Source organism: Candoia aspera, chromosome 7 (genome assembly GCF_035149785.1).
Source record: "Candoia aspera isolate rCanAsp1 chromosome 7, rCanAsp1.hap2, whole genome shotgun sequence".
Lineage (NCBI taxonomy): Eukaryota > Metazoa > Chordata > Lepidosauria > Squamata > Boidae > Candoia > Candoia aspera.
In genome coordinates this window covers 20,146,623-20,170,584 of record NC_086159.1, presented here as the reverse complement: position 1 = coordinate 20,170,584, position 23,962 = coordinate 20,146,623, and the positions used below count along the sequence as shown (strand labels likewise).

The window sequence follows — 23,962 nt, the reverse complement described above, 5'->3', positions numbered from 1 at the left end:
GACTGTATCAAGTGTTAGGTAGGAGGACCTAGCTGACTTTGGCTTATCTCAAAAACCTAAGCAGAGATGGACCTGGATGCTAACTGGATGGGAGACCAGGAAACTCCAGGGCTGTGGAGTGGATAGTAAAAGGTATTTTGGAAGCAGGCAGCAGCAAGCTACTTCTATACTGTAGGGTTCACATCCACAGAGCTACAGTACACAGTGAGCTGAGGTTGGCTTAAAGGCATCCTTACCTTACCTTTGCCTACTCTTTCAACAAACCTCCCCATAAACTCATCTTGCTGTATTGTTTAATTCTGAAGAAACTGTATGACTCACAGAGCAATGCAGGATGAAGGACATGGCTAGGTGCAAGTTTTGACAGAATTGCCTTCGATGAAAGCAGATATGCAGGAAGTGATGTTTGTAAACTCCCCCAGTGTAATCCATAAGGCCCATCAGAGGTATTAACAGGAAGTTCCAGGGTAATTTTGAACAGATGCTACTGTGCTTTTAACTGTACTACCAGTTGAGTGGTTACAACTTCTGTTGGGATCCTGAATAAGTTTTTCAGCCATAAAAGGGTTGGGGGTCAGGCAGTATTTTCTAGCTGGTTCAGTGCTTTTGTATCTGCAGAGACCTTTTCTTCTGTGACTGGGAGACTACATAAAAGAGACATTATGTCCAACCTTTCTTTGTTTTGCTTATATATCAGCTACCTGACTTAAACCTTGCATGCTTAAACCTTGCTTTGAATGAGTACATACCTTATTCCATTCATGCTTACTTGGAAATATGTTGTAGAGTATTAAATAAGGTTATTCCCTTTTTAGTATACTCAGCATGTTGGTTTTAATAGAATCTTGTGCCAGGATTTCACTGAAAAATAGAGGTCTGTCCTTTTTTTAAAAGGCTATTTACCCTTCCAGATAGTGTTCATTTTAATCTGAATATAAATTAAGGGGCTTTTCAAAATGGTGCTCTGTATATAAAGCTTGGCTCTGAACTGCTAGCAGTAGTTATCTGATTAGGAGCAAATCAAGATAGTTTATAAAGAGTGCTAACCAAGTCCTTGAGAGATGAGAAGAAAAGCTTTTTAAAGAATTGGGCTTGGTTTGAAGAAACAAGTTTATCAGCTAGGAGGCAAGCTCAGCATATCTGATTTCAGGATTGTGATGGTTACTGCACAGAGTTCATATCTATACATGATATACTTTCTGGGTGAATGCACACATTATGCTGAATCTTAAGGTGGTTTTTGAATCTAACATTTGAAATCTGTGAGCCATTGTTTTTATGTTTAAATCCAGATGCTTGGGATTTAACCAAATCATAGTTAAGCAAAGCATAAGTTGATGTATATCAATCCAGATTATGATTTTGGTTGGGTTTATCTATTGCACTAATCTATTAACACCATGCATGAGCCATGATAAGCCTCTCTAAGCCATAGTCAGTACACTATAATTATGGCTTAACATATGTCTTTGTCCCTTTTTCAGCTGCAATGGATGATTGGATCAGCAGTAGCAAACTCATACAGAGGCTGGATTTTTCCAGATGTGGAGAAGACAGTGAGTTGGAAGAGGATAATAGCTTAAGGGTGGAAGATATGAAGCAGGTCACTCCACAGAAAAATTGTGAGTTTCAGAACTGGAGAACGAATTGTCCTGTCCCAGTGACCCCACAGAGACAATTGAATGATTGCTCTCCGGCACGCCAAACTTCTTGGGTGAATCCTATCAGGGAATGTAGGGGATCTTTGAGAAAGAAAACTGTCCCTTTGGAAGATTATCCTGGAACTCCTTTGCATTATGTCACTTGGCAGAAGCTGCAACTCTGTGATACCCCGAATACTCCAAAGGTATGGTGATGATGACAATAATAATTCACAAGCTGTTCTTCTGAGAGTATCCAAACCAACTAAGAGCATATTCTTGATCTTCAGTCTTTCATCATAATTAGAACCTAATATTGCTAATTGCTTCTGGGGTTGTATTCAGTAAAACATATCTGCTGTTTTAACTGAAATTGGTCATGCCAGCTCCTGGCGCTCAGAGTTTATGAGTTCCTTAGAGGAGAGGCTACACATTCCTCCAACAATGTTCAGCCTTGAGTTGTTTGGTGAATCCCAAACAGTGTGCCCAGACATAGTAATATGCTTCAGAAAGATGAATCTAGGCTTGCTGCTTGAAGAGCAACGAAAGGCACATTGTGAGATTTTAATAAAATGATGTATTATATATGTCAGAGCATGAACAATGTTTTATTAGACTATACTGCATAATACATTTTATTTAATGTATGCATACTAATGGGCAGCATTCATGTTAAGCTAAAGAAACAAACACCTCAATTGGAGCTTGACCCTTTGTGTTCCCTACGGGCCTGCTGTTTTCTTGGCAGCAATACCAAATTGCTTTTTTCCCCTTCAACTTTCCAATCTAGTCTATTAGGATTGCTAATGGTTTCTCATCCAAGTCCCAATCAAATCCAACCCTGATTAGTTTTTTAAACTCAGCCAAGGTCAGCTAGTTGTTGTCATACACTGTAGTAACTAATTATTCAGAGTCATAACTAAGTCTCACTGAAATTAATATGACTAAAGTTAGTCATTTAAACTAATTACCTCTTTAAATGCCGCATCTCATGCTCATGAGTAACTTAGGTACAATATAACACATTGGGAATTTTAAAATATGGCAGTACATCTGGATTACAAACCTCCAACAATTGAAATAGAAGGCAGATTATATAATGTTATTTTTCATGTTTATCTGCATATCTCCAAAGCCTCCCAAAAAGTAAGCAAGGGGTAAATTATGGCAATTCTCTTGAAAAACACAATGTTTTAATCAGGAATCATTCCTTGAAAACTGTATGGTTATACCCATATAGTCATCACGAGGACGTCATTATCTCCCTACTCAGTGTGGAACAGATGGTAAACATAAACAGAACTATGGTGGATATACCTACCGTTCCATTATCAAGATTCATTATGTTCTTGCATGCCCTCCTACACTAAATATGGGCCAGTGTTTCCTAACTAGGTGGTTGGGACTTAAGGCTGGGCAAAACTTCAAAGAGGTTATTTACTTAGAAACCTCTGAATTGATCTGAGGCATGGAAACTAAGAGTGCTTGAAGTTGACTCAGACTTGTTTGGAAATTCGCTAGACTTCCAAGCTTTGTTGGTTCTCAAATGCAACTGCTCCAGATATGGACAAAGCTGAGAAGTTAGGGATGAGGGTTGTATGATATTGACATGAGTAGCTGGCTAATGAGTTTATCACTGATAAAAGCATTGTCCTTCTGCTTTTCTTACAATTGCCACTTTCTTTTTCTGGCCAGGTGAGAAGAAGAAACAATAGGTGCTGTATGCTTACTTTTCTGTCCAGTTTTGGGAGTGGACAATTGTGTGGAAGGGTTGAACTGTGAATCCTGGGTTCCACAGTGACTCCTTTGAGAATTGAAAGCTGCTTTATGCTAAGCTAAACCATTTACCCATTTATCGTAGCTCAGTATTATCTAGAGCAGTCTCCCCCAACTTGGTGCCCACAGGATGGGTTGGATTTCCACTCTCATAATCTCTGAGCCAACAACGGGCCAGTCACTATCACTTGGCTGAATGTACCTCACAGGATTATTGTGAGGATAAAACAAGTGACAGGGAAGAGAATGATGCAATATTCCTCTGGGCTCCATGGTGGAAAGGGGAGATAAAAATGTACCATACATCTGCTTCAGAGGTGATGCTGGGCTAGGTGCCAATGCATTTTGGGAGCTCCATCCCATCTATCATTATGAAAGCAATGCCTCTATTTTTGTGGATGAATAGCTAGGGATCGAGAGAATGTTCACCTTTATTCTTGATCCTTTGACTATCAAGATGACTCAATGCAGCACTGCAGGTAGAGCTGTACTTCAAAGCACCTCCTGACATTTTGTCATCCAGGCTTGGATGTAGAGTCCCAGCAGGGTATAGTGGTATGATCCTGGTGCATTATTTAATTCTGTTTTGCTCTCTTAAAATTTGAAATGGAACTATTTGAAAATTCCACTTCATCTCTCTGCTAATTTGGATGGATGTCTAAAGACTGCATGAGCATCCTGAGCCTAGATTAAGGCTTTGCTGTCAGAAATAACTTACTGTTACAATACGAAGATCAGCAATGAGGCATTTTTCTCTCCTTGATTTCTAAACCTGTATAACTGACAAAGACACTGCTTAACAGGAAATTGAGGTTCATAGTTGACTCCTGATTTTCAGGCTGCAAATAAGGAAGAGCCCTCCAGAATGGCTCAGAAAGCGTAATTTAGGGATTGGATGCAAGTCATTCATGTGCGCTCCAGCCATGCATAGTACATAGCTGGGAAAGATTCCAGCTTGCGATCTCCATGTATCCAATACTGACTTGTGGACTAATCGTCTAACCCTTTATACGCAGTTCCCTAAAACTATTCTGTAAACTATGCATCTCCTTTCATAGGGGAGTGCTAAAAATGGCAGCTAAACCAGTGTCTTGTCTTCCCCTTGTTCTACCCTAGCTGCGCTTGCTTAACATGACAAGGAAAATAATATGCACAGAAATGTGTGGAGACAACCGAGGTGTACCTCAATTCAAGCAGAAAGCAGTGGGGGAATAGCAGGAAGGCTCCATGCTCTTCCCTTCAGGAGGGGAGGGGAAATCCCAGGAAGCAGAATGAGTCAGTGCTCACCTTGCACCTACAGAAGAAAAACAACCATTCTACCACTGCTGTATTTTCTGTTGAATAGCAGCTGAGGGAATTAACTCCAAAAATGAATTGGATCAATATGCACTGGCCTCTGGAAGCCCCACAGCTTGCAGGGACCTGAAAGGGTAGTGTTGATCTCTGATCTGTGCAGCCTTTGTGTGTGGAAAGGTCCTTGATTGTAGTCTAGCTGATGGATTGAGCAGAATCAACTGATAAGGTCCTTGCTGGAATGTGCCACCTAGGGGCAAGGCATTACAGTCTTTGGAAGATAGTACACTAAAAAGCATTCTTCGTCCCTTCTCTGTAAAGTGGAGAGGGAAATCCTTGCTTTCTGTGAGGTGGGATCATTTAGCAGATTTATTTAGTTATTTTCTATCCCACCTTTATTATTTTTATAAATAACTCAAGGCGGGGAACATACCTAATACTCCCTCCTTCTCCTATTTTCCCCAGAACAACAACAACCCTGTGAGGTGAGTTGGGCTGAGAGTGACTGACTGGCCCAAGGTCACCCAGCCGGCTTTCGTGCCCAAGGCGGGACTAGAACTCTCAGACTCCTGGTTTCTAGGCCTTTGCCTTAACCACTAGACCAAACTGGCTCTAGATGATACTGTAGATGTTGGGATTTTTCCCTAATCCGAATGTCACAAGATCTTCTGACTGCATTAGATAAAATCTGAACTGGTTTAGTAAAAAGGTTCTTGTACAGGTAGTCCTTGCTTAACAACCATTTGTTTAGTGACGGTTCGGACTTATGAAGGTGCTGAAAGAAACCGACTTACAACCGGTCCTCACGCTTAACCGTTGCAGCATCCCCATGGTCACGTGATCACAATTTGGAGGCTTGGCAACTGGTTCTCATTTATGACCGTCGTAGCATCATGTGGTCACGTGATTGCCATTTCCAACCTTCCCAGCTGGCTTCTGACAAGCAAAATCGATTGGGAACTTCATGATTTGCTTAATAACCACATGGTTCACTTAACACCTGTGGTGATTTGCTTAACCACCACCACAAAAAAGGTTGTAAAATCAGGTTGGATTCACTTAATGACCGCTTTGCTTAGCAACCAAAATGCCAGTCCCAATTGTGGTCATTAAGCAAGGACTACCTGTATTCAGCGTGTACTACAATTCTGAAATATAATAGGGTACTGCATAATGTATTTTGATATTGGGAATATTAGGTCTTTCTCCCTATAAGTTGAGCAGTTGTAAAATCCTGGTGCTGTAGAGATTTCCCCATTGGCAATCTTTTTGTTTGTTTGTTTTTCGCTCTAGAGTCTGTTAAGTAAGACAGCTTTCCCTTCACCTGTGGGAAAATTTCCCTCCAAGGAGATGAGGAACTTGCGATTCGCTTCTTGTCCTGATCCATATGAGGCTCCTCCAGCTTCTTTGGTTAATATTAATCCATTTACACCTGAATCATATCGACAGATGGTCTTCCATCCCAGTGGCAAGAGGAAAGCCAGAGGGGAGTCGTGAGTGTTTTCTTCCTAAGATATTTCTCAAAGGATGCAATTTAGGATGATCAGGTAGTCATCTCCGAGAATTATAAAATTAGAAGACACCATTTAGACCAGTCTCAACTTTGGTGACTAGAAGATGTATGGACTTCAATTTCCAGAATTCTCCAGCCAGCATGGCTGGCTGGGGAATTCTGAGAGTTGAAGTCCACACATTTTCCAGTTGCCAAGGTTGAGAAACACTGATTTAGACTGTTCAGTCTAACTCACTGACCCATATAGAAATCCAAATTAAAGCATCCATGACAGATAGTTGTCTAGTCTCTGTTTAGGTACATCCAACACAGTGGAACCACCCCACCTCCCTAGGTAATTCGGGCCACTGTTGAACTGTTCTTACAGTTTGGCAATTTTTCCTAATGTTCAGCTGGACTCTGCCTTCCTATAACACAGACCATTATTCTATGTCCTGTATGAATAGATAGAAAGCAGGTCCTGTCCTTCTGCTATGTAACATCCAGGTGCTTGAAGAATGTTCTTTGTAGAGAAGTACTAGTGATCCACTGACTCTCAAAATCTCTGTTCCAAGGAATATTGAACATTCTCAGCAGCATACTGGGCTCATCAACAAGATGAATAGAAATGTTTGACACGTTTTTCAGAACACTTTGCTTGCTGTTTCTGGTCCCACCCCCTTTTTTTTTTTTTGCAATGGAAAGCTGCAAGAGGTAGGATATTTCCAAAAATATTCATTCCTGTAGGTTTATGAAGAGGCTCAGCAGGGCTAACCAGTGTAACATGATACCAATCGAAGCTATATTTGTAGCTCAGGGTTGAACTGTGGAGTCCTTGGTGCTCTCTGAGCCTTGTTGTTTTCTTGCAGACGTTTCATTGCCAGACTAGGCAACATCTTCAGTGCAAAGAGGGAGTGGGCCTTGCTCTCAGTTTATATACTGTGGCTTGCCCTGCTTGTGTTGGTGGGGTGTTGTTCTCTCCTTGGGGGTTCTTTGGGCTGTTGTTTGCTGCTTGGTTGATTGACTGAGTTAATGGTTCCTTGATTAGGGTGTATTGTGCTGTTTGATGGTTCATCTGGTGTTAATCCTAGTGTTGATTTTTGCATATCTGGGTGTTGATTGCTGGCAAGGGAGTGTACTGGTTGGATTGTTACTTTGGTAATGGAGCACTTGGTTGGTGTGGGTAGCTTTCCTGTAGACTTGTGTTTCTAACTTGCCATCCTTATAGCAGAGATTGTGATGCAGCATCTGGAAAGGATAACACTCCCACACATACAACCCAAAGTGTGGATCTGGTTCGTAGATGACACTTTCGTCATAATACAAAAGAAACAACTGGAAAAAAACTCACGAAACCATCAACGACATCTTTAATGGAACAAAATTCACAAGGGAGGAAGAAAACAACAACACACTACCATTCCTGGACATCTTCATCAGTAGAAGAAATTATGGCAAGTTAGAAACACAAGTCTTCAGGAAAGCTACCCACAGTAGCTTGTTACCCAAAGTAACAATCCAACCTCCCACAAGAGAAGCTGTGTAAGAGCATTCAGACGAGCACTTACACACTGCAGCAACCCAGAATGCCAGAAAAGGGAAACAAATCATCTGTACAGCATCTTCCAGCAAAATGGATACCCACTCAACATCAAAAAGTGCCTCACCACCCAACCCACTACAACCCAACCAAGAGAAGCTATGAAAAGGGTAACACTGCCATACATCGGAAACATCTCGGAAGCCACCAACAGACTGTTACAACTGCATGGCATCACCATAGCACATAAACCAACTAAACCTCTTCAAAACATATTAAGTAACCCAAAACACCCAATAGCCCAAGGAGAAAAAACAGGAGTTATTTACAACATACAGTACAAAGACTAACAGCCACTATGTAGGACAGACAGGCAGAAGACTAGCAGAGCACATCCATCAACACCAACTAGCAGTCAGAAGACACGATGAGAACTCCTTAATCTCACAACACATGGACAGACTCGACCACTGCTTCAACTGGGAAACTGTGAGCATCCTAAACCAAGCCAAATCCAAAAACGCCAGAGAATTCCTGGAAGCCTGGCACTCAGACAAAACAGCCATCAGCAGACACACAGAGCTAAACAACATTTATGTACCATCCAGAAGAGACAATAGAAAAGCCAAAAGACCAGTACACTCCCTTGCCAGCAATCAACACCCAGATATGCAAAAATCAACACTAGGATTAACACCAGATGAACCATCAAACAGCACAATACACCCTAATCAAGGAACCATTAACTCAGTCAATCAACCAAGCAGCAAACAACAGCCCAATCAAAGAACTCCCAAGGAGAGAACAACACCCCCACCAACACAAGCAGGGCAAGCCACAGTATATAAACTGAGAGCAAGGCCCACTCCCTTGCACTGAAGATGTTGCCTAGTCTGGCAATGAAAAGTCTGCAAGAAAACAAGGCTCAAAGCACCAAGGACTCCACAGTGTAACATGAATTGTATGTCTTTCAGAGAGGCTAGACAGCCATCAAGTATTTTCACTTTGAATTTCTATGCCGTGTATGCAGTAGGATGATTGACCTACAAGTTCCCCATCTAGTTTGATTCTACAAGGTCTCAGCAGACAAATCAGTGAGACAAGACTATCCAAAGACAGAAAGTTTTCAATACCATCACCTTAATTGAAATAGTTGCTTTTGCTATATGTCAAAGAGAATTGTGTTGGTCAGCAAAAGCTTCACATTAAGAACTTCTCTATATATTTCTTAGAAACCTTTGGCCTAACCTTCAAAGCTAAACTCCTAAACCACCTGAAGATTAGGGTGGGATGTGGGGGTACTACATTTTATTTTTTACTATTAATTAAAATTAAAATCCACACACATTTATACTCATTCTGCAGTTAGCCACAGGAAGTAAGGGGAAAACAAACAGCACTATCATTTATGACAAATGGCATACTTATCCATGTCAGTCACATTGTATAAACAATCATGATTTTCTCCAAAGAATGCTAGAAATAACAGTTTGGTCAGGAGTTGGGGATTTTCTATTACAGATTTATTTTATTTTAATTTATGAACTTATATGGCCACAGATTTCACATGGTGATCCTAGGTGGCTCACAATAACCAATCAAACAATAGAATAGTAGAACAACTCTTCACACCAGGCACCAGACCAACCAAAGTATTAACTTCCTGACTCAACACTATCCTAGCCCAATGCTTGGGGGAAGAACCAGGTCTTCACAGACTTCTGGAAGGCTAAAAGAGTAGGGTCTTCTTGAATGGGAGGCTATTCCAAAGTCTGGGGCTACAGAGAAGGCACCCCTCCGAGGTCCCATCAGATGACAACATTTAAGGGAAGGGATCTGGAGCGTGCCCACTCTATCTGACCTAGTGGGGTGAGCAGATGCCCTCGGGGAGAGGCGGTCCCACAAATAATCTGGCCCTGTGCCATGTAGGGCTTCAAAGGTAATAACCGGCATCTTGAATTGCACCTGGAAAGCAAGTTGGAACCAGTGCAACTCATGCAACAGAAGTCTAACTTGGGCAAACTATGGGGCACCCAGAACTTCATGCACTGCTGCATTATGGAGTAGTTGCAGCTTCTGGATGGTCTTCAAGGGCAGCCCCACATAGAGTGTATTGCATTAATCCAATGGGGAAGTGACTAAGGCATGAGTGACCATGAGCAAGTCCACCTACTCCAGGATGGGTGCAATTGGTATACAAGAAGAATTTATGCCCCCTTGGCCATGGCTGCTCCTTGCTCTTTTAGCAGGCACTGTGAATCCAGGAGGATCCCCAAATTGTACACCAATTCTGTCCAGGGGAGTGCTATCCCACCCAGAGCCATAGATGTCAACTCTTCTGACCTTGGGAGGTGGTGGCAAAGACCCACAACAGCGCCTCCTTGCTAGGGTTCAGTCGCAGTCACTTTCTCCTCATCCAGGCCCTTACAGCCTCCAGGCACTGAGCAAGCACCTGAACAGCATCACTTGCTTGGCATGGGGTGGAGATGTATAGCTGAGTATCATTCGCATACTGATGATACCAAACCCCATGCTGCTAAATGACCTCACCCAGCAGCTTCATATAGATGTTAAATAGGATAAATCCTTAATATCTCTTTTTGCAGAATTATAATTCCCAGGTTGTCTGGAAAGAGATATAAAATTTAAGTCTGTCTTGCAGATCCATCCTTAGTTTGTTGGCCTAGTATAGAAAGAAAAGGTTGAGCCCTCACTGAGGGCTGCACTGAGGACTGCAACAGCAGAGACTCTCACCGTTAAGTGTTTGGTCATGGTGCTCTCCCCAGTTCACTGCAGGAGTTACCCATGCATCTGCATACATAGAAATAAAATGATGTCTGACCTGATCTTGCAGACCTGCCATAGTTGGAGATGGCTTCCTTCCAAGCCAGCTTACAACAGCATACTGTTATTCCCCATATCTTCTTCCAAATAATAGGAAATTGTTCCTTCATGACAAATCTAAATTTGTAACATTATCTCCCAAGTTCAGGGGTGCTTTTACTAAGGTTCTAGAATGAAGGTTTTTGTGTTCTTTGCATGTGGATCTGCAGAAATGTCTGTATAAATCCTTCGTAGAGCCTGAGTACATCCTGAAAATAATAGGGCTACTAGAACTGGGCTGCAAAACATCTAATAATAAGTAGATGGTAGCAAAAACTTACTGAAAACTCTTTGCTGCCATGTAGCGGCTATCTGGATCCACAGCAACCCAGATATGGTACCCATAGAAACTACTAATATTTAAATATTTAGAAGGCGAAACTGCAGGTTCACAGCTATATCACTGCAATATAAAACTAACGCATATGATTAAATGTATCATTTTAGAGAGGATCCCAAGCAAAAAGATGGACCAATGGAGCTGGAATTGCCTGCCAAGGTGAGTAATGTGATCACAGAGATACACAAATCACCCAATTTTGCTTAATTTTCTTGAAAGTATCTGCACTATCCTTGAGCAGCAGACAAATCATGATCTGGAACATATTTTCAAAAAAAAAATCTACATTTTAATTCATGTTACACGTGCTTTAGTGTGTGCAGGGAGAAAGAAATGAAGAGGGCAGTAGTGCAATGTGGTTGTCATTGTAAGGGCTGTAGATAATCATATGGCTCCCCACGATCCTGGGAAATGATGCGGCTGCCTTAAGGAGGTACCATGTCACTCTATTGCACTTCGTTAGAATCAAATCCAAAGCACTGCATATCCGTATGCTAGGATATGCAACACCTGTAGACTTCAATCTGGGAGATTGCCCAACTATTGCAAAAAGAAAATTATTTCATGTGGCAGATGGTCAATGCGCAGGAGCCATCTGCGGTTCTGCTAAATTGGAGGACAGAGACCTTCCAGGTATTGTGACTTCTCTCTCTAAACTAATGTACTGCCTTCAGGTGTGATGAGGACACTTCTAATATCTATGTTGAAGTCACATTTTAGTGCTAATGGTAGTTTTTTTCTGTAAAATGTTTTGGGTTGGAACACAAACCACAGTATATATACAGTTTTACTATAAGTGAAAAGAATGTTCTGAAGGTTAAGAAAATCCCAATTACAAAAAAAAAGTTTCTTATTTGATTATTTGACACTTTCATTAATTCAGTTAAACGTATACATTTTGTATTTTAATTAGTCTTCTAAGCAAAACCTCACTTTTTAAATGCATTTGGCTGCTTTTATTGTGGATTGCTATAATCAAATAAGAAAACATTGTTCCACCTCCAATCTGTAGTTATGGAAAGCTGTGACCTGTTAAGGAGAAGAAAGCTTGGAAGTTGGGAAGAAAACTAGTTTGTTGAACGCTGAATTCTTTTCTTACCATTGTTACAAATGACTACTAATTACTGCAGGAGAAATTAGGCAATTAAAAGTCTCTAATTGAAAAGGTAATGAAGACAAAGCTCTTTAAAGAGCTTTATGGTGTGGGGGAAGGAAACAGGACAGTTTTACTGAGCAGTAAATACCTTCTGCTGTTGTGTTCTCCTTTGCAAAAATCCCATTGTCCTCCCTTCCCCTTGAGTCAGTGCACAACTACTAGGGTTTACAAGGTGGATTTTTGTTTTCCACTAGAAATGTTTAAGGGATAAAGCAACATTGCCCTCTCCTGGTAGGAAACCAAGCCGATCCTGGCTTTCTTCAGCATCTTTTTTCCCCTTGGCCTTGAGAAAGGGTGGGCTCCTAGTCCAAGTGCACACAGACTTTATTCACAGAGCAATATTGTCAACAAACCACCTAAAACTGTCATCAGAATATGCAGGTGTTCAAGATCTCCAGATCTCTTGTTCAAGCAAATTGGCTAAGGACCTAAAAACTGGGGAAAAGCCTGCCTTGGTGGTGAAGTCATCCTGGTCAGAGTGTAAAGATGGGATATAGAAGACAGTTGCAGGCATTCATATTAGATTGTGACTGGGTTTACATAATGCCCTAAGTCAGAGATAGATACTGTATAGCAGTGTTTCTCAACCTTAGCCATTTTAAGATGTGTGGACTTCAACTCCCAGAGTACTCCAGCCAGCAATGGGGTATTCTGGAAGCTGAAGTCCACACATCTTAAAATGGCTAAGGTTGCTGTATAGTGTTCCAGATATTGAACTACAACTCCCAGCATCCCTTACCTTGGCCACGCTTCTTAGGGATGCTTGACATTTTAATTTACAAACATCTGGACTGCCATAGAATGCCTTCCACGGCACTATGCCCCATAGTATGGCTGTTCGTTTCCAGGCTAGAAGCTGGAAGTGACTATGGTTTGAAAATCATGGCTTATTTCTTAGTATATTGTGTAAACCTAGGTAATTGTGGACTGTCCAAAGAAATACACTTAAAAAAGGATGAACATGGAATACAGTCCTCTATATCTGGAGGCTGTCAAATTAGGAAAGGCAAGGGTAAATAATGGCAGTGACTATAGAGGAACCTGAACTAAGATTTTGTATTACAGGAAATCATCAAGCTCTGCTTGATCTTTGGTGAGCACTGCAGCCTTATGTATTCTTCTCATCCATCCTTAGAGATTCCTCTTGCGTGAGAGCAACATGGTTTCCCGCTACAAGAAGGAGTTCCTAGAGCTGGAGAAGATTGGTGTGGGGGAATTTGGTTCTGTTTATAAGTGCATCAAAAGACTGGATGGGTGTGTCTATGCCATCAAACGCTCAAAGAAACCCCTTGCTGGGTCCTCAGATGAGTAAGTTTACAGGGTAAAATTATACATATCTCTGTACAACCCAGTCTTCCTCCTCTAATGATGGATTATAATCCTGTCTTCCCAGGCAACATTTGCTTCTGAATTCCTGAAACTATACAGGACATCTTCTGTTATACTTTCTTGGCAGTATACAGATCAATAGCATTTAGCCAGGCTTTGAAAATGTCTCTCCTGAGTTGATCTTAATTCTTGGTGATTACATGAATGGATCCGTCCATGTTGTTTTCTTGGTAGCAATATGGATGTGGTTTTGCCCTTGCATTCTGGGATATTTTTAAAAATTTCTTAGTCGTCTTTATAGTCCTGGGGTCTCTTGGAGGGCTCCCATTCAAGTATTAACTGGACTGTTTACCTTTTTCCAAGGTCAGCTGTAGATTTTTAAAACCACCGTCTGCCTAGAAGTACAGTTTTCATATTGTCTTTCAAAGCAGCTTTTCTTTGGTTCATGGATGCAAAAGTATGTGGCCAAACATCTTTTAAGGCCCTCAGAGTAAGAAGGGTCAAACACTTTGCTCCCAATTTTTCATACTTTGAAATGTGGGGTGGTGGATTAAGGGGAAAAGTGGAAGCTCTGAGGCACCCATTCACTCTTTTTAGGTTATTCTCTACTCACTGTTGGAGTGCCATATTAATGTGCTGTGTAAAACCTAGTGCAACTTGCAAGCTGACTGAGGTTGGGCGCTACTGCTTTAATTCATGTTCAATGCTGTAAAAATTACTCAAGTTTTCTATATTTCATCCATCACTTGAAAGGAAATCCCTAGAGTTTTATGGCATCATGTAATACTGGACTTTATTTACAGATAAAATGAGCATCATATGATGTACAATCCAAATGGTCAAAAATCAACACTCTCACATTGGAGCTTACATTGGACTGCTATTAGGTTATATACACAGATTTTTGTCTCTGAAACTGGATTCCTGTGTTGCACTAAGCAAAGTGATTTGCTCAGTGTTGGCTTCATGGGTTGACTGAACTCAGCTGCTGTGGTTAATAAATGATGGTTTAGAGAGTTATGAGAACCCAACCAATTGTAGGACTTTTGATAAACCCTAGCTCAGCAAACTATGGCTTAGCCTGATGAGAAAAGCCTATATCTTTCTTAGGTTTCTTCTCGTTGAATGGCACCTACTCCTAATAATATTATTAACAGCCACCACAGAATTCTGCAGATGAGGCAGAATGATTGCAAGGAAGAGCCAGTTTGGTGTAGTGGTTAAGGCATCAGGCTAGAAACTGGGCTAGTCCCACCTTAGGCACAAAACCAGCTGGGTAATCCTGGGCCAGTCATGCTCTCTCAGCCCTAGGAAGGAGGCAATGGCAAACCACTTCTGAAAAACCTTGCCAAGGACTCTGCACGGACTAGCCCAGGCAGTTGCCAGGAATTAAAAACTGTCTTGAAGGCACACACACATGATTGCAAGGAAAAGCCTTACCTGGAAGTACCTATATCCATAAACTCTGTCCTTCCTATAAAAGAGTAAGTCATTCTTTGCTTGTACTGTAAGAGAAAAGAAAGCCACAGTCCTTTGCAAACATTTCCTAACCAATTAGCCTGTAATTTCCCTACCAAGAATGATTGCTTTCTAGCTTTGCTGGTTACTAAAGAGCTGGTTCTGCACATACTAAATTTGGCTTATAATACCCAATTCTTGTGTTCACATAGTTTAACATGCTGACCTGGTTTGCACAACATGCTAAGATAATGGCTGGGTTCCGACCACACACTGAACTACAAAATTTCCAGTATACTCTGCTGTGGGAACCAAGCTAAGGCATCTCCATAACAGCTTCTTGAAACCCGTTTCTGGCAAAATCCCAATCTCATAACAGTATCACAGTTGGAATTGTGGGTCTCTCTTTCTGTGTCTGCCTACAGGCAGATGGCTTTGCGGGAAGTCTATGCCCATGCAGTACTTGGCCATCATCCCCACGTCGTCCGCTACTACTCTGCTTGGGCAGAAGATGATCACATGATCATACAGAATGAGCACTGCAATGGTAAGGAGATGGGTTCCTCTGAAGATTTTTGCTACCCAGCGCCAAATCCAGGAAAACGTTATGAAGTCCTTCATGCAGTTCAGCCGTGTGGATAACATGGTGGCCTTCTTGCATCAGATTTCCACGCTGCTTGGAAATTATAGGGCTTGTAGTTTAGTACTTTGTAATAGGGTGAAAGATTCCAGGTTGACAAATGTTTAATATTTGTGGGCTTTAAGTCTAGCACTAATGAGTTTGGGTATCAAGAATTGTCATAAGAGAAGGTATGGGAAAAAATAGATGTGCTTCTAACTCCTAGTCTTTTTAAAGTGGTCCACCTGAGAATCAGGACTTAAGCATAATTCTTTCATGCAATCTGCAGCGTGTATCAGGTCAATGTATATTTGCTGGCTTGGCCATTAGTTGGATCTTCCTGCAGCATATACACAGGTGACTTTGGTTTAGGAAACTTGGCCGATATGCTGCTATTCCGAGTCTGTAATTTATGAATATTGGAGCTCTCTGATTAGAAACCAAATTGTTTTTCTATGGTAATTGCCCCAAGCCCTTTTCTAACATCACAACATAGTTGTCAATCCAAACCTGGATGCTGTTGTTTATGCAGTATCCTAACAAATCTTTATCTGAAACCTGATAAGAATAGCAAATGTGATTACTTTTCATAATGTTTTCATGTCAGCTTTCTTCATTATTCACCTTTTCCCAACTTGGTGCATTTTGTACTTGTTGGACTTCAGCTTCCAAAATTCAAGCCAGTCCTAGACATCCTGGAGCACTAGGAAGAGAGAAGCTGGTTAAATCTTCATATTGTATGGGTCACACAGGACTTTAGGACCACTCCCATAGGTGGCACTGTGTCACTTTGGTCCTATGCTGGTGCAGTGCTGGACACCCAAGCTAATTCTCAAACTGGGAAACTTCCATTTTGTAATTTGAGTTGCTTGAGTTCTTCAGGGTTTTGGGTCAGGCAGTTTTCTCATTGGTGGGAGCTCCCACTAATGCCCAGCTCCATGATTTACTCCCTCCTTGGCTGCAATGCCTCTAGAGTGCCATGGTGACCTTGCACCATGTTTTGGGCAGGCATATTGGTTTCCTTCTCTTTTTCATCTTGCAAATGAATGTGGCACTACTAGACAAGAAGACAGATGGGTGGGGAAAGAGATGGTATCTGCACTTCTTTTTTGATTAGGTGGAAAGGGTGTAGGTCATCTCTGGCTGTTATCCCAACAGCAGCAGTAAGTACATTTGCAGGCCTTGCAAAGAACAGCTCTGAGGGTGTGGAGAGTGGCAATAATGTCTGTGTGGAAGGGCTCCCAAAGGGAATTAGTGACTCGGGGGAAAGTGCTATGTGCCAGTCAGACAGGACAGAATAACTTTGCTGTGTATGAAAGCTTGGTTTTCCACAGGTGGGAGCCTTCAGGATGTGATTTTGGAAAATTCAAAGACAGCAGATTATTTCAAAGAATCTGAGCTGAAGGAAATCTTGTTGCAAGTCTCCATGGGGCTGAAATACATCCACACTTCTGGCCTGGTTCATATGGATATTAAACCCAGTAAGCATGTCTGCTCAGTAATGCTTTATTCATTAGAGTTATTAGATCTTTAGCCCATCTTTGCCTCAGAGCCTCATGGTAGCATACATAATTCTTCCTCCTCCAGTTTTTTCAACAACTCTATGGTGTAGATTTTGCCTAGAGTAACTAGGCCAAATTAAAACTTGTTGATGGTGCACTTAGCATGTGATCATGAATTTGGGGAAGCCCACTTAAGGTTTTGAGATTTCCTCTCTCGTATTTATTTGGAACTGCAAGCATTCTGGAACAGAGCTCTGAAAGATTGCTACAGATTCTCAGTTAAAAGTTTACCCATAAATTATTGACTATGATTTAGGTAGCATGATCATTGCTTCTACTTAATAGAGATCCTTGGACCTTGTCTCTTTCTGCCTGGGTTTAGAAATATTGTGCATTAATGTTTAGTTTTAATGAACCATCCAATTGTGTTTTTTTAAAAAATCTCTATTAAACAAATCTTGTCTTAGTACATTACCGTATAGAAAAACTGATAGACAATTTGCACAATATACTAATCTAGCTTTCTACCCATATCCTGATTTTGCTTATCTTGCCTCTTGGGACAAGATTTTTTCCCCCAGAAACTTAGTTTATACTTCTACATTCTCCTTTATGGGGTGAGATGTGCAGATGCTTACACTTTGCAAGCTACATTGACTGTTGCTGATATAAGTTATCTGCATGCGTACTGCATTCTTGCACTATTTCTTGTTAACTGCAGGCAACATTTTTATATGCCACAGCCTGCCTGGGTCTGCTGGTCAAGAGGAGAGTGACGGCGAGGATGATGGGGTTGCTGCCTCAAATGTGATATATAAAATTGGTTTGTAACTTGGTTTCTTTTGGATCACTGGATGTCAACTGGTTCCCAGCACAGACTTTGCCAATAGCATCTGTTCCTTTCTCTTCTGTGTTAGAGCAGGCTGCACTACACAATTTTAATCTACTGTTTAGAAGCCAGTGAGTCTCAGTTAGTCTATTGCTAATTAACTGTGATCAGTTACACAATTGCCTGCTTTGCCTGGGCCATTGTAGGCCAAGCTGAGCTGCAAGAGAGGGAAGACAGAATAGAATTGCAAATGCCTAAAATAGCCTGGATGAATCTTGGCCGCATTTTATATTAGAATCAGAAGGGCTGGGAGATGTAAAAAACTGGTGATCTGGAAGTGCCTGAAATCTGTTAGCTCATGCCACTGTCCACAGTAAAAATATAGCCAAAGTGATAACTCTTCTATTTTTGGCATGAATTCTATAGTGCACTGTTAATAACAATTCAGATATATATTTGGTCCTAAGTAACCTCTGGTATGAGGAGGCTTAGTCAAGGACAGTGTTTTACAAAAAATATTCCAGGTGGATGAACTATCCAATATTTGTTTCAGAAAAAAAGCATCTTCTGCTGGAATGTAAACTCAGTCTTGACTTTGCAGTGTTATTCCTGAACTTTCAAATATGCTATGCCTGGTGCTTCTGGGCAATCACCTTCTTAGAGAAAGAACCAGGATGAAAACGTGTGAATGAGAGTTGAAGTCAAATACATTTAGAAGACATCAGATTGAGATAAGGCAGACATGAGACATATTCTTGCTCCTATGATACCTATTTAACTGCAGTTAAAACATATGCCACAGAATTTTCCAATACAGAGTTTTGCTGCAGACATACTGGGAGTTCTTTAGTTGACAAGTCCAAAATACAGAAACCTTTGAAAATCAGTGGTGCATGTAATGAGTTCTGTGGCTGACAGTACTCCTTTTGCAGGGGATCTTGGACATGTGACATCCATAACCAATCCACAAGTAGAGGAGGGAGATTGCTGCTTTTTGGCCAATGAAGTCTTGCAAGAGGTAAAACTCGGAGGACCTTGGGGTTGCACCGCAACCTTTAAAACAGCAGAAACTTCTCTTGACACTTCCAATGTTATTCCTTCCTTATTATACTTAGATTTATCAGGTTTATACATTAATCTTAATTTAATAAAAGTCCGAGGACGTGAATTGAGGCATTACAGTCTCAGAGGTCCAAACGTATTGGCTTATATGCAGGTATTAGAAACCCATCTGGGTGCAGTTAGGTAAGGAAATTAAAATTAATAGCATGTAATGAGAATACACTAAAACTAAGTCAGGAATCGGTGTTCAGATGTGGTAGAGCTTCCTCTATCTCTAATCATTTGTAATTCTGGCAAGGGTTAATGCTGGTTATAGGCCCACAACTTCTAGAGGACAATGAGTTTCCCACTCCAGTATTATAGCTAATATGGGCATGGTCTAGTATTTTTGCCACTTGTGTTTCAACTTTGTATTACATGTCAGTGAAAACCTAGTAACCAGATTTGCATTTAATGAAAATGTTTCCTTTACATCTGCTGGTGAACATCAAATAACTCCTACAAATACTTATGGAATATTGTAGGAACTCTTCCAGAGCAAGTATTAACACCTGAAGATCAATTTATTAAAGTCAGCCTCCTTCAAGCTTTAAATAAATTGGATTATAGCACCATTAATTTGCAGCAATATGTCCTGTATTTCTATTCTAATAATCCAGACTTGCATCAGATTCTGTTTGTAGAAATTAGTAGAAATCTCTGTGCTCCAATTCGTAACTGTTAATTATGAAACAAGTTGCCATTTACGTAGACCTGTGCATTACCATGTTTTTAATATATATTTTTTCTTAACTGAATGTGACCTGACACGGGTGCCTGGGTTTTCTCTTATTTCCTCCATAGCAATATTGCTATCTGCCCAAGGCAGACATCTTTGCTCTTGCCTTAACTATTGCTCTGGCGGCAGGTGCTGGTCCATTGCCTGCCAATGACACCCCGTGGCACCACATCCGCAGAGGCAATCTTCCACGTATCCCTCAGCAACTGTCGTGTGACTTTACAGAACTGCTCAAGGTGAGTTTTTTGGGGGGAGTCAAAAAGAGTACTGGCCTTGAAAGTATGGTTGTGAAAGACCTTTCTCCTTTGTTTTCTGGAACATCAGCTTATGATTCATCCCGATCCAGTATTGAGGCCATCAGCTGCTGCACTAACCAAGCACCCTGTCCTCCGACCATCTCTTGGCAAGGCTGCCCAGCTTCAGAAACAGCTCAACGTGGAGAAATTCAAAACTGCTATGCTGGAAAGGTGAAGTCCTGTGCTTTCTAATAGCAGAGGAAGATGTGTGAATGATACACAGTTGTGGACAACATGGTTTGGAAGCTAACTCCTTCCTTGGAGGAGAACTTACTCTAGCTGCTACTTAGACTTGTATTTGAATTTTATACCCTGATCCCTTTATCACCCTCAACCATTATAGAATTTAGATATGTTGGGTTTGTAGTCTTTAACAAAACATTACACAGGCTGAGTTTCCCTTGGAAGGTTAAAGTCATACTGTTTTGATAGAAGTTGTTTATTGTTGACTTTTCCATGAATCCTTGCTGTGAATCTCCTTTAAGTGCCACCTTTCACACTACAGTATATGCATGAAACAAGGTGGAGAGGGTAGCAGCCCAACAGCTTATATTGGAGGGGTAAGTCAGGTGTCCCCAAGACCCTCTTCAAAAACTGACACCAGTTTTTGTAATTTTCAGTGAAACAGGAGACAATTATTGCACATAGGAGTAATACTAATTTAAATTAGATAAAATTTCTTGTTTGTGCTGGCCTAGCTCACTTTTCCCGGTAAAGAGCCATGCCTGATCTTTGACTAGAGTACCACTCTCTAGCAAATAGGCAAGAATGGAATAAAAATTATATTTAACTGCTAAATTTTGGATTTAGTTAATACATTTATCCTGTATGTAATAACTTTTACTGCAAAATGACTTCTTAGAGGCAGTGTTGAGAGGAGGTCTTATGATTCTCGCAAGGTCTTCTGAGGCATCATGGCTCTGTGCCCCTGTTATACAGGATGAATTGGCATTTCTTTCACAAGTCAAAGTCAGTCTGCTCTTCTCCATTGCAAGGCATGCTGCATGACAAGGAAACACATGGAAATTTGACTTCAGATTGTATTCAGCAGCTCTGGTCTGATGATCACCATATTCCAAGATGAGGAAGCATCTGTTGAATTAAGAAAGCTGAACATACTGGGCTGTGTCCTTAGTTTTGGGAAATATTCCATTCATTCCTTTATGGTCCACTGGATTGCTTATTAATCCTATTACCTTATTTTTGTGCAGAGAGCTGAGAGCAGCCCGGATTGCCCAAGCCTTTCGAAAGGATCCATCTTTAGAACGGACCAGAGCACAAGAATCTGGAATCAGTTTAAGGCACCAGAACATCAAGAAGCGTCTGGTGGGAGGGAAAAATTCCCGATCCTTTAGTTTTACTGCCAGTGGCTATCGAGGGCCAGGCTATGCTAGTTACTCAAATAACTAAAATATATCTCAGTGTGAAAAGTGCCCATTTGGTTTAGAAAGTCATATTTTTACCTAATACATCATGACTTCAAGAATCATGGTGCTGTTTGGATCTTTCACTGTTGAGAACAATGTATTCTATTACGCTACAGTGCAAACCACCTTAGTCCTCTCTGAACTTCTCTTTTGCCTTCTAAACCTAACAGCCATAACTCATAGACCCAATCAAACACAGAGTTCAGAAGAGGTTCATGGCAACAACTTTAAGCATAACAATTCTTCAGTCTGAACTTCCTTAACTTTGATGCTCTCCAAGTGCATTGGATTATCGGTCTCACGATTCTGGGAGTTATATTCCATGTATCAGGAGGGTGTCAAGCTTCATTTAAATTGATTAGCATATTTTCTCCCTTGGATTTTCTGAACAGGCCATGGCTTTCTTTGTTTAGGTTTTATAGTCATTCATTTTAAAGAACTCTCTATCCTGCTGTGGTTTTTTTTAAAGTCAGAAATCACCATTTGCAGAGTGTTTAAAGGGATAACTTCTTAGACAACAGTGGGTAACCGGTATTCTTGTAGTTGGTGAAAATTAAGAAGCCAGGGATCCACTCTGGGATTCTGTTCCCAAAACAAAGAACACAACTTGAGCAAAATATATTATATGTAACAGGCTAAGAGAATGAAATTTAATAAAGTACAGAAGTTCAGGAAAATATATTTCCAAATCAGATGATATCTCTTTCCATGTGCAATAGCAGGGAGGCTAAGCATGTTTTGTTCATAAACAGGGTGTCTGCTTTATTCTCAATGAGTGACAGATATACGGAAAATACAGTTTGGGTGCCTTGGTGTGAACATTTGAAGCACATGGAAGATACATCTTTTTTTTTTAGAGTCCTAGCATTGGTGTGGGTTGATATTTTGTAAAAAAAAATTCCAATAAAGCAAACCTTATGTTCCAGTCAAAATTTTAACTGGATAGTATTGCATGTCCAAAGCTCAGTATTCTATTTATAAACCTAGTTGCAAACTTTTTATATAAGCTCCCTAGATATTCCTGAATATGGTTTTATGTCTAGCTGCTGGGCAGCCAACAGTCTATTGAGAGCTTTTTTTTAGTTGCACTCATGTGAATAAAGCTTTTGAACTTGTTCATTTAAGGGTTGTGTATTTTGGAGACTTCCTTGAGATTTTACAAGAGAGGAATTTGACTTCTTTGATTAGAGAAAAGATACTATCTACATTTATTGGTGACTAGAAGCTTTTACAGACTTTTTGCGTAAAAATGAAAAAAATGAACTTGTAATTTATGGTTTTGATTATTAGACAGAACAGATTATAGAAAGACGAGTAATGTGATATATCGTTAGAGAGGTTAAAATATATTGTACTTATAACTGCTGTGAAGAATATCAGAAGCTACTTCCTTATATATTTTCTTTCCTATTTTTAACTTTTTTCTTTTCTTGCACTTTTTCTTTGATTTCCTTTTCACCTTTTCTTTCTTACTTTCTATTAGTTTGTGATAGTTTTTAATCTTGTTTAAAATTTTTAATAAAAGTTATTTTTCAAAAGATTTTATAAGGGAGGGATGGCAACTTTTGCCACTTTAGAACATTGTTGGGCCTATTATGTAGACACATAACCTTGCAGAGTCGCTGCATGATGGGAATTGACAACCTAATTCTGCTTAGAGGAAATGTCACTTGGTGAAATGGTAGGATCGCCTTAGGATATTCTTTCAGAGAGGTCATAGTTGATATCAGTAAGTCTAGGTGTAGTAAAGGATTATCACTGGTAAATTAATGTGCAGCAATAGTAAACTTACTTTTTCCCCAAACCCATGAAAATGGACTATATGCAAACAATTTTGCATTTAAGAGTGATTTTGTTTGAAGGTACACCCACTCCTCATTTAGCAACCAAGTTCTGTTCCAGCAACCAGGTTAAGTGAAATGGTTGCTAAGTGAACATGTGAGAGAGAGAGCAAAGATCACTGGTTGCTGCTGTCTCATTCGGATGAAGTTCTCTCATACAGCTATGCCAGCGTTACTCTAACTCAAGCACGCATTGTTGTCAGGCCCATGAAATTTGGTCATAAATGCACACATTGGTGGGAAAAAAGGAATTTATTACCGTCATATTTGTGAATGGTTGCTAACCGAGGAAGTCACTAAATGAATGGTTGTAGTGATTCCACTCAGATGTAAACACATGTATCCTTTTGCCTTCGTGGTTAATCATTTGTTTTTCAGTATCTTCTAAGAACTCAATATGGGATGGAGCTCTAGAATGACTGAAAAGGGAAAAAAATTGAAGATGTGCATGTTTGAAGAGATAAGATGTATGTTTAACTCTTGTGACTGATTAAATTTGTTAGGATGGATTGCTCTATGTTTAAGGAGGGTGAAAAATGCTCCCTGGTAGACATGATTTGTCTAAAAGGGGAGGTGGTTATAAACCCACTACTTAAACAGTCCCTGTCAGCACCTGAACATTCGAGCATTCACACATACACAGTCAAGAAGCTGGATCTCTTTGAACTGTTTTAATGAAGCATAATGAACAGTACAGAAGG

At 40.5% G+C, this 23,962-nt stretch overlaps 1 protein-coding gene across 1 annotated transcript; it reads left to right on the top strand.

Moving 5' to 3' along the window:
• The first annotated feature begins 1,489 nt into the window (after positions 1–1,489).
• WEE2 (WEE2 oocyte meiosis inhibiting kinase) lies at positions 1,490–22,208 on the top strand. Its single transcript, XM_063308526.1, has 11 exons — positions 1,490–1,846; positions 6,003–6,202; positions 11,072–11,123; positions 13,256–13,428; positions 15,333–15,454; positions 16,861–17,007; positions 17,750–17,851; positions 18,790–18,875; positions 19,763–19,933; positions 20,022–20,164; positions 21,205–22,208. The coding sequence occupies exons 1-11, from the start codon at positions 1,490–1,492 to the stop codon at positions 21,401–21,403; spliced, it is 1,752 nt and encodes a 583-aa protein (XP_063164596.1). The 3' UTR covers positions 21,404–22,208.
• Positions 22,209–23,962: the final 1,754 nt, after the last annotated feature.

Excerpts from the sequence above, each read along its gene's own strand:
- WEE2 (XM_063308526.1), top strand. The coding sequence starts at position 1,490 with ATGGATGATTGGATCAGCAGTAGCAAACTCATACAGAGGCTGGATTTT. Across the intron at positions 6,203-11,071 it reads AGGAAAGCCAGAGGGGAGTC|AGAGGATCCCAAGCAAAAAG; the intron begins GTGAGTGTTTTC and ends GTATCATTTTAG. Across the intron at positions 18,876-19,762 it reads CCAATGAAGTCTTGCAAGAG|CAATATTGCTATCTGCCCAA; the intron begins GTAAAACTCGGA and ends TTTCCTCCATAG.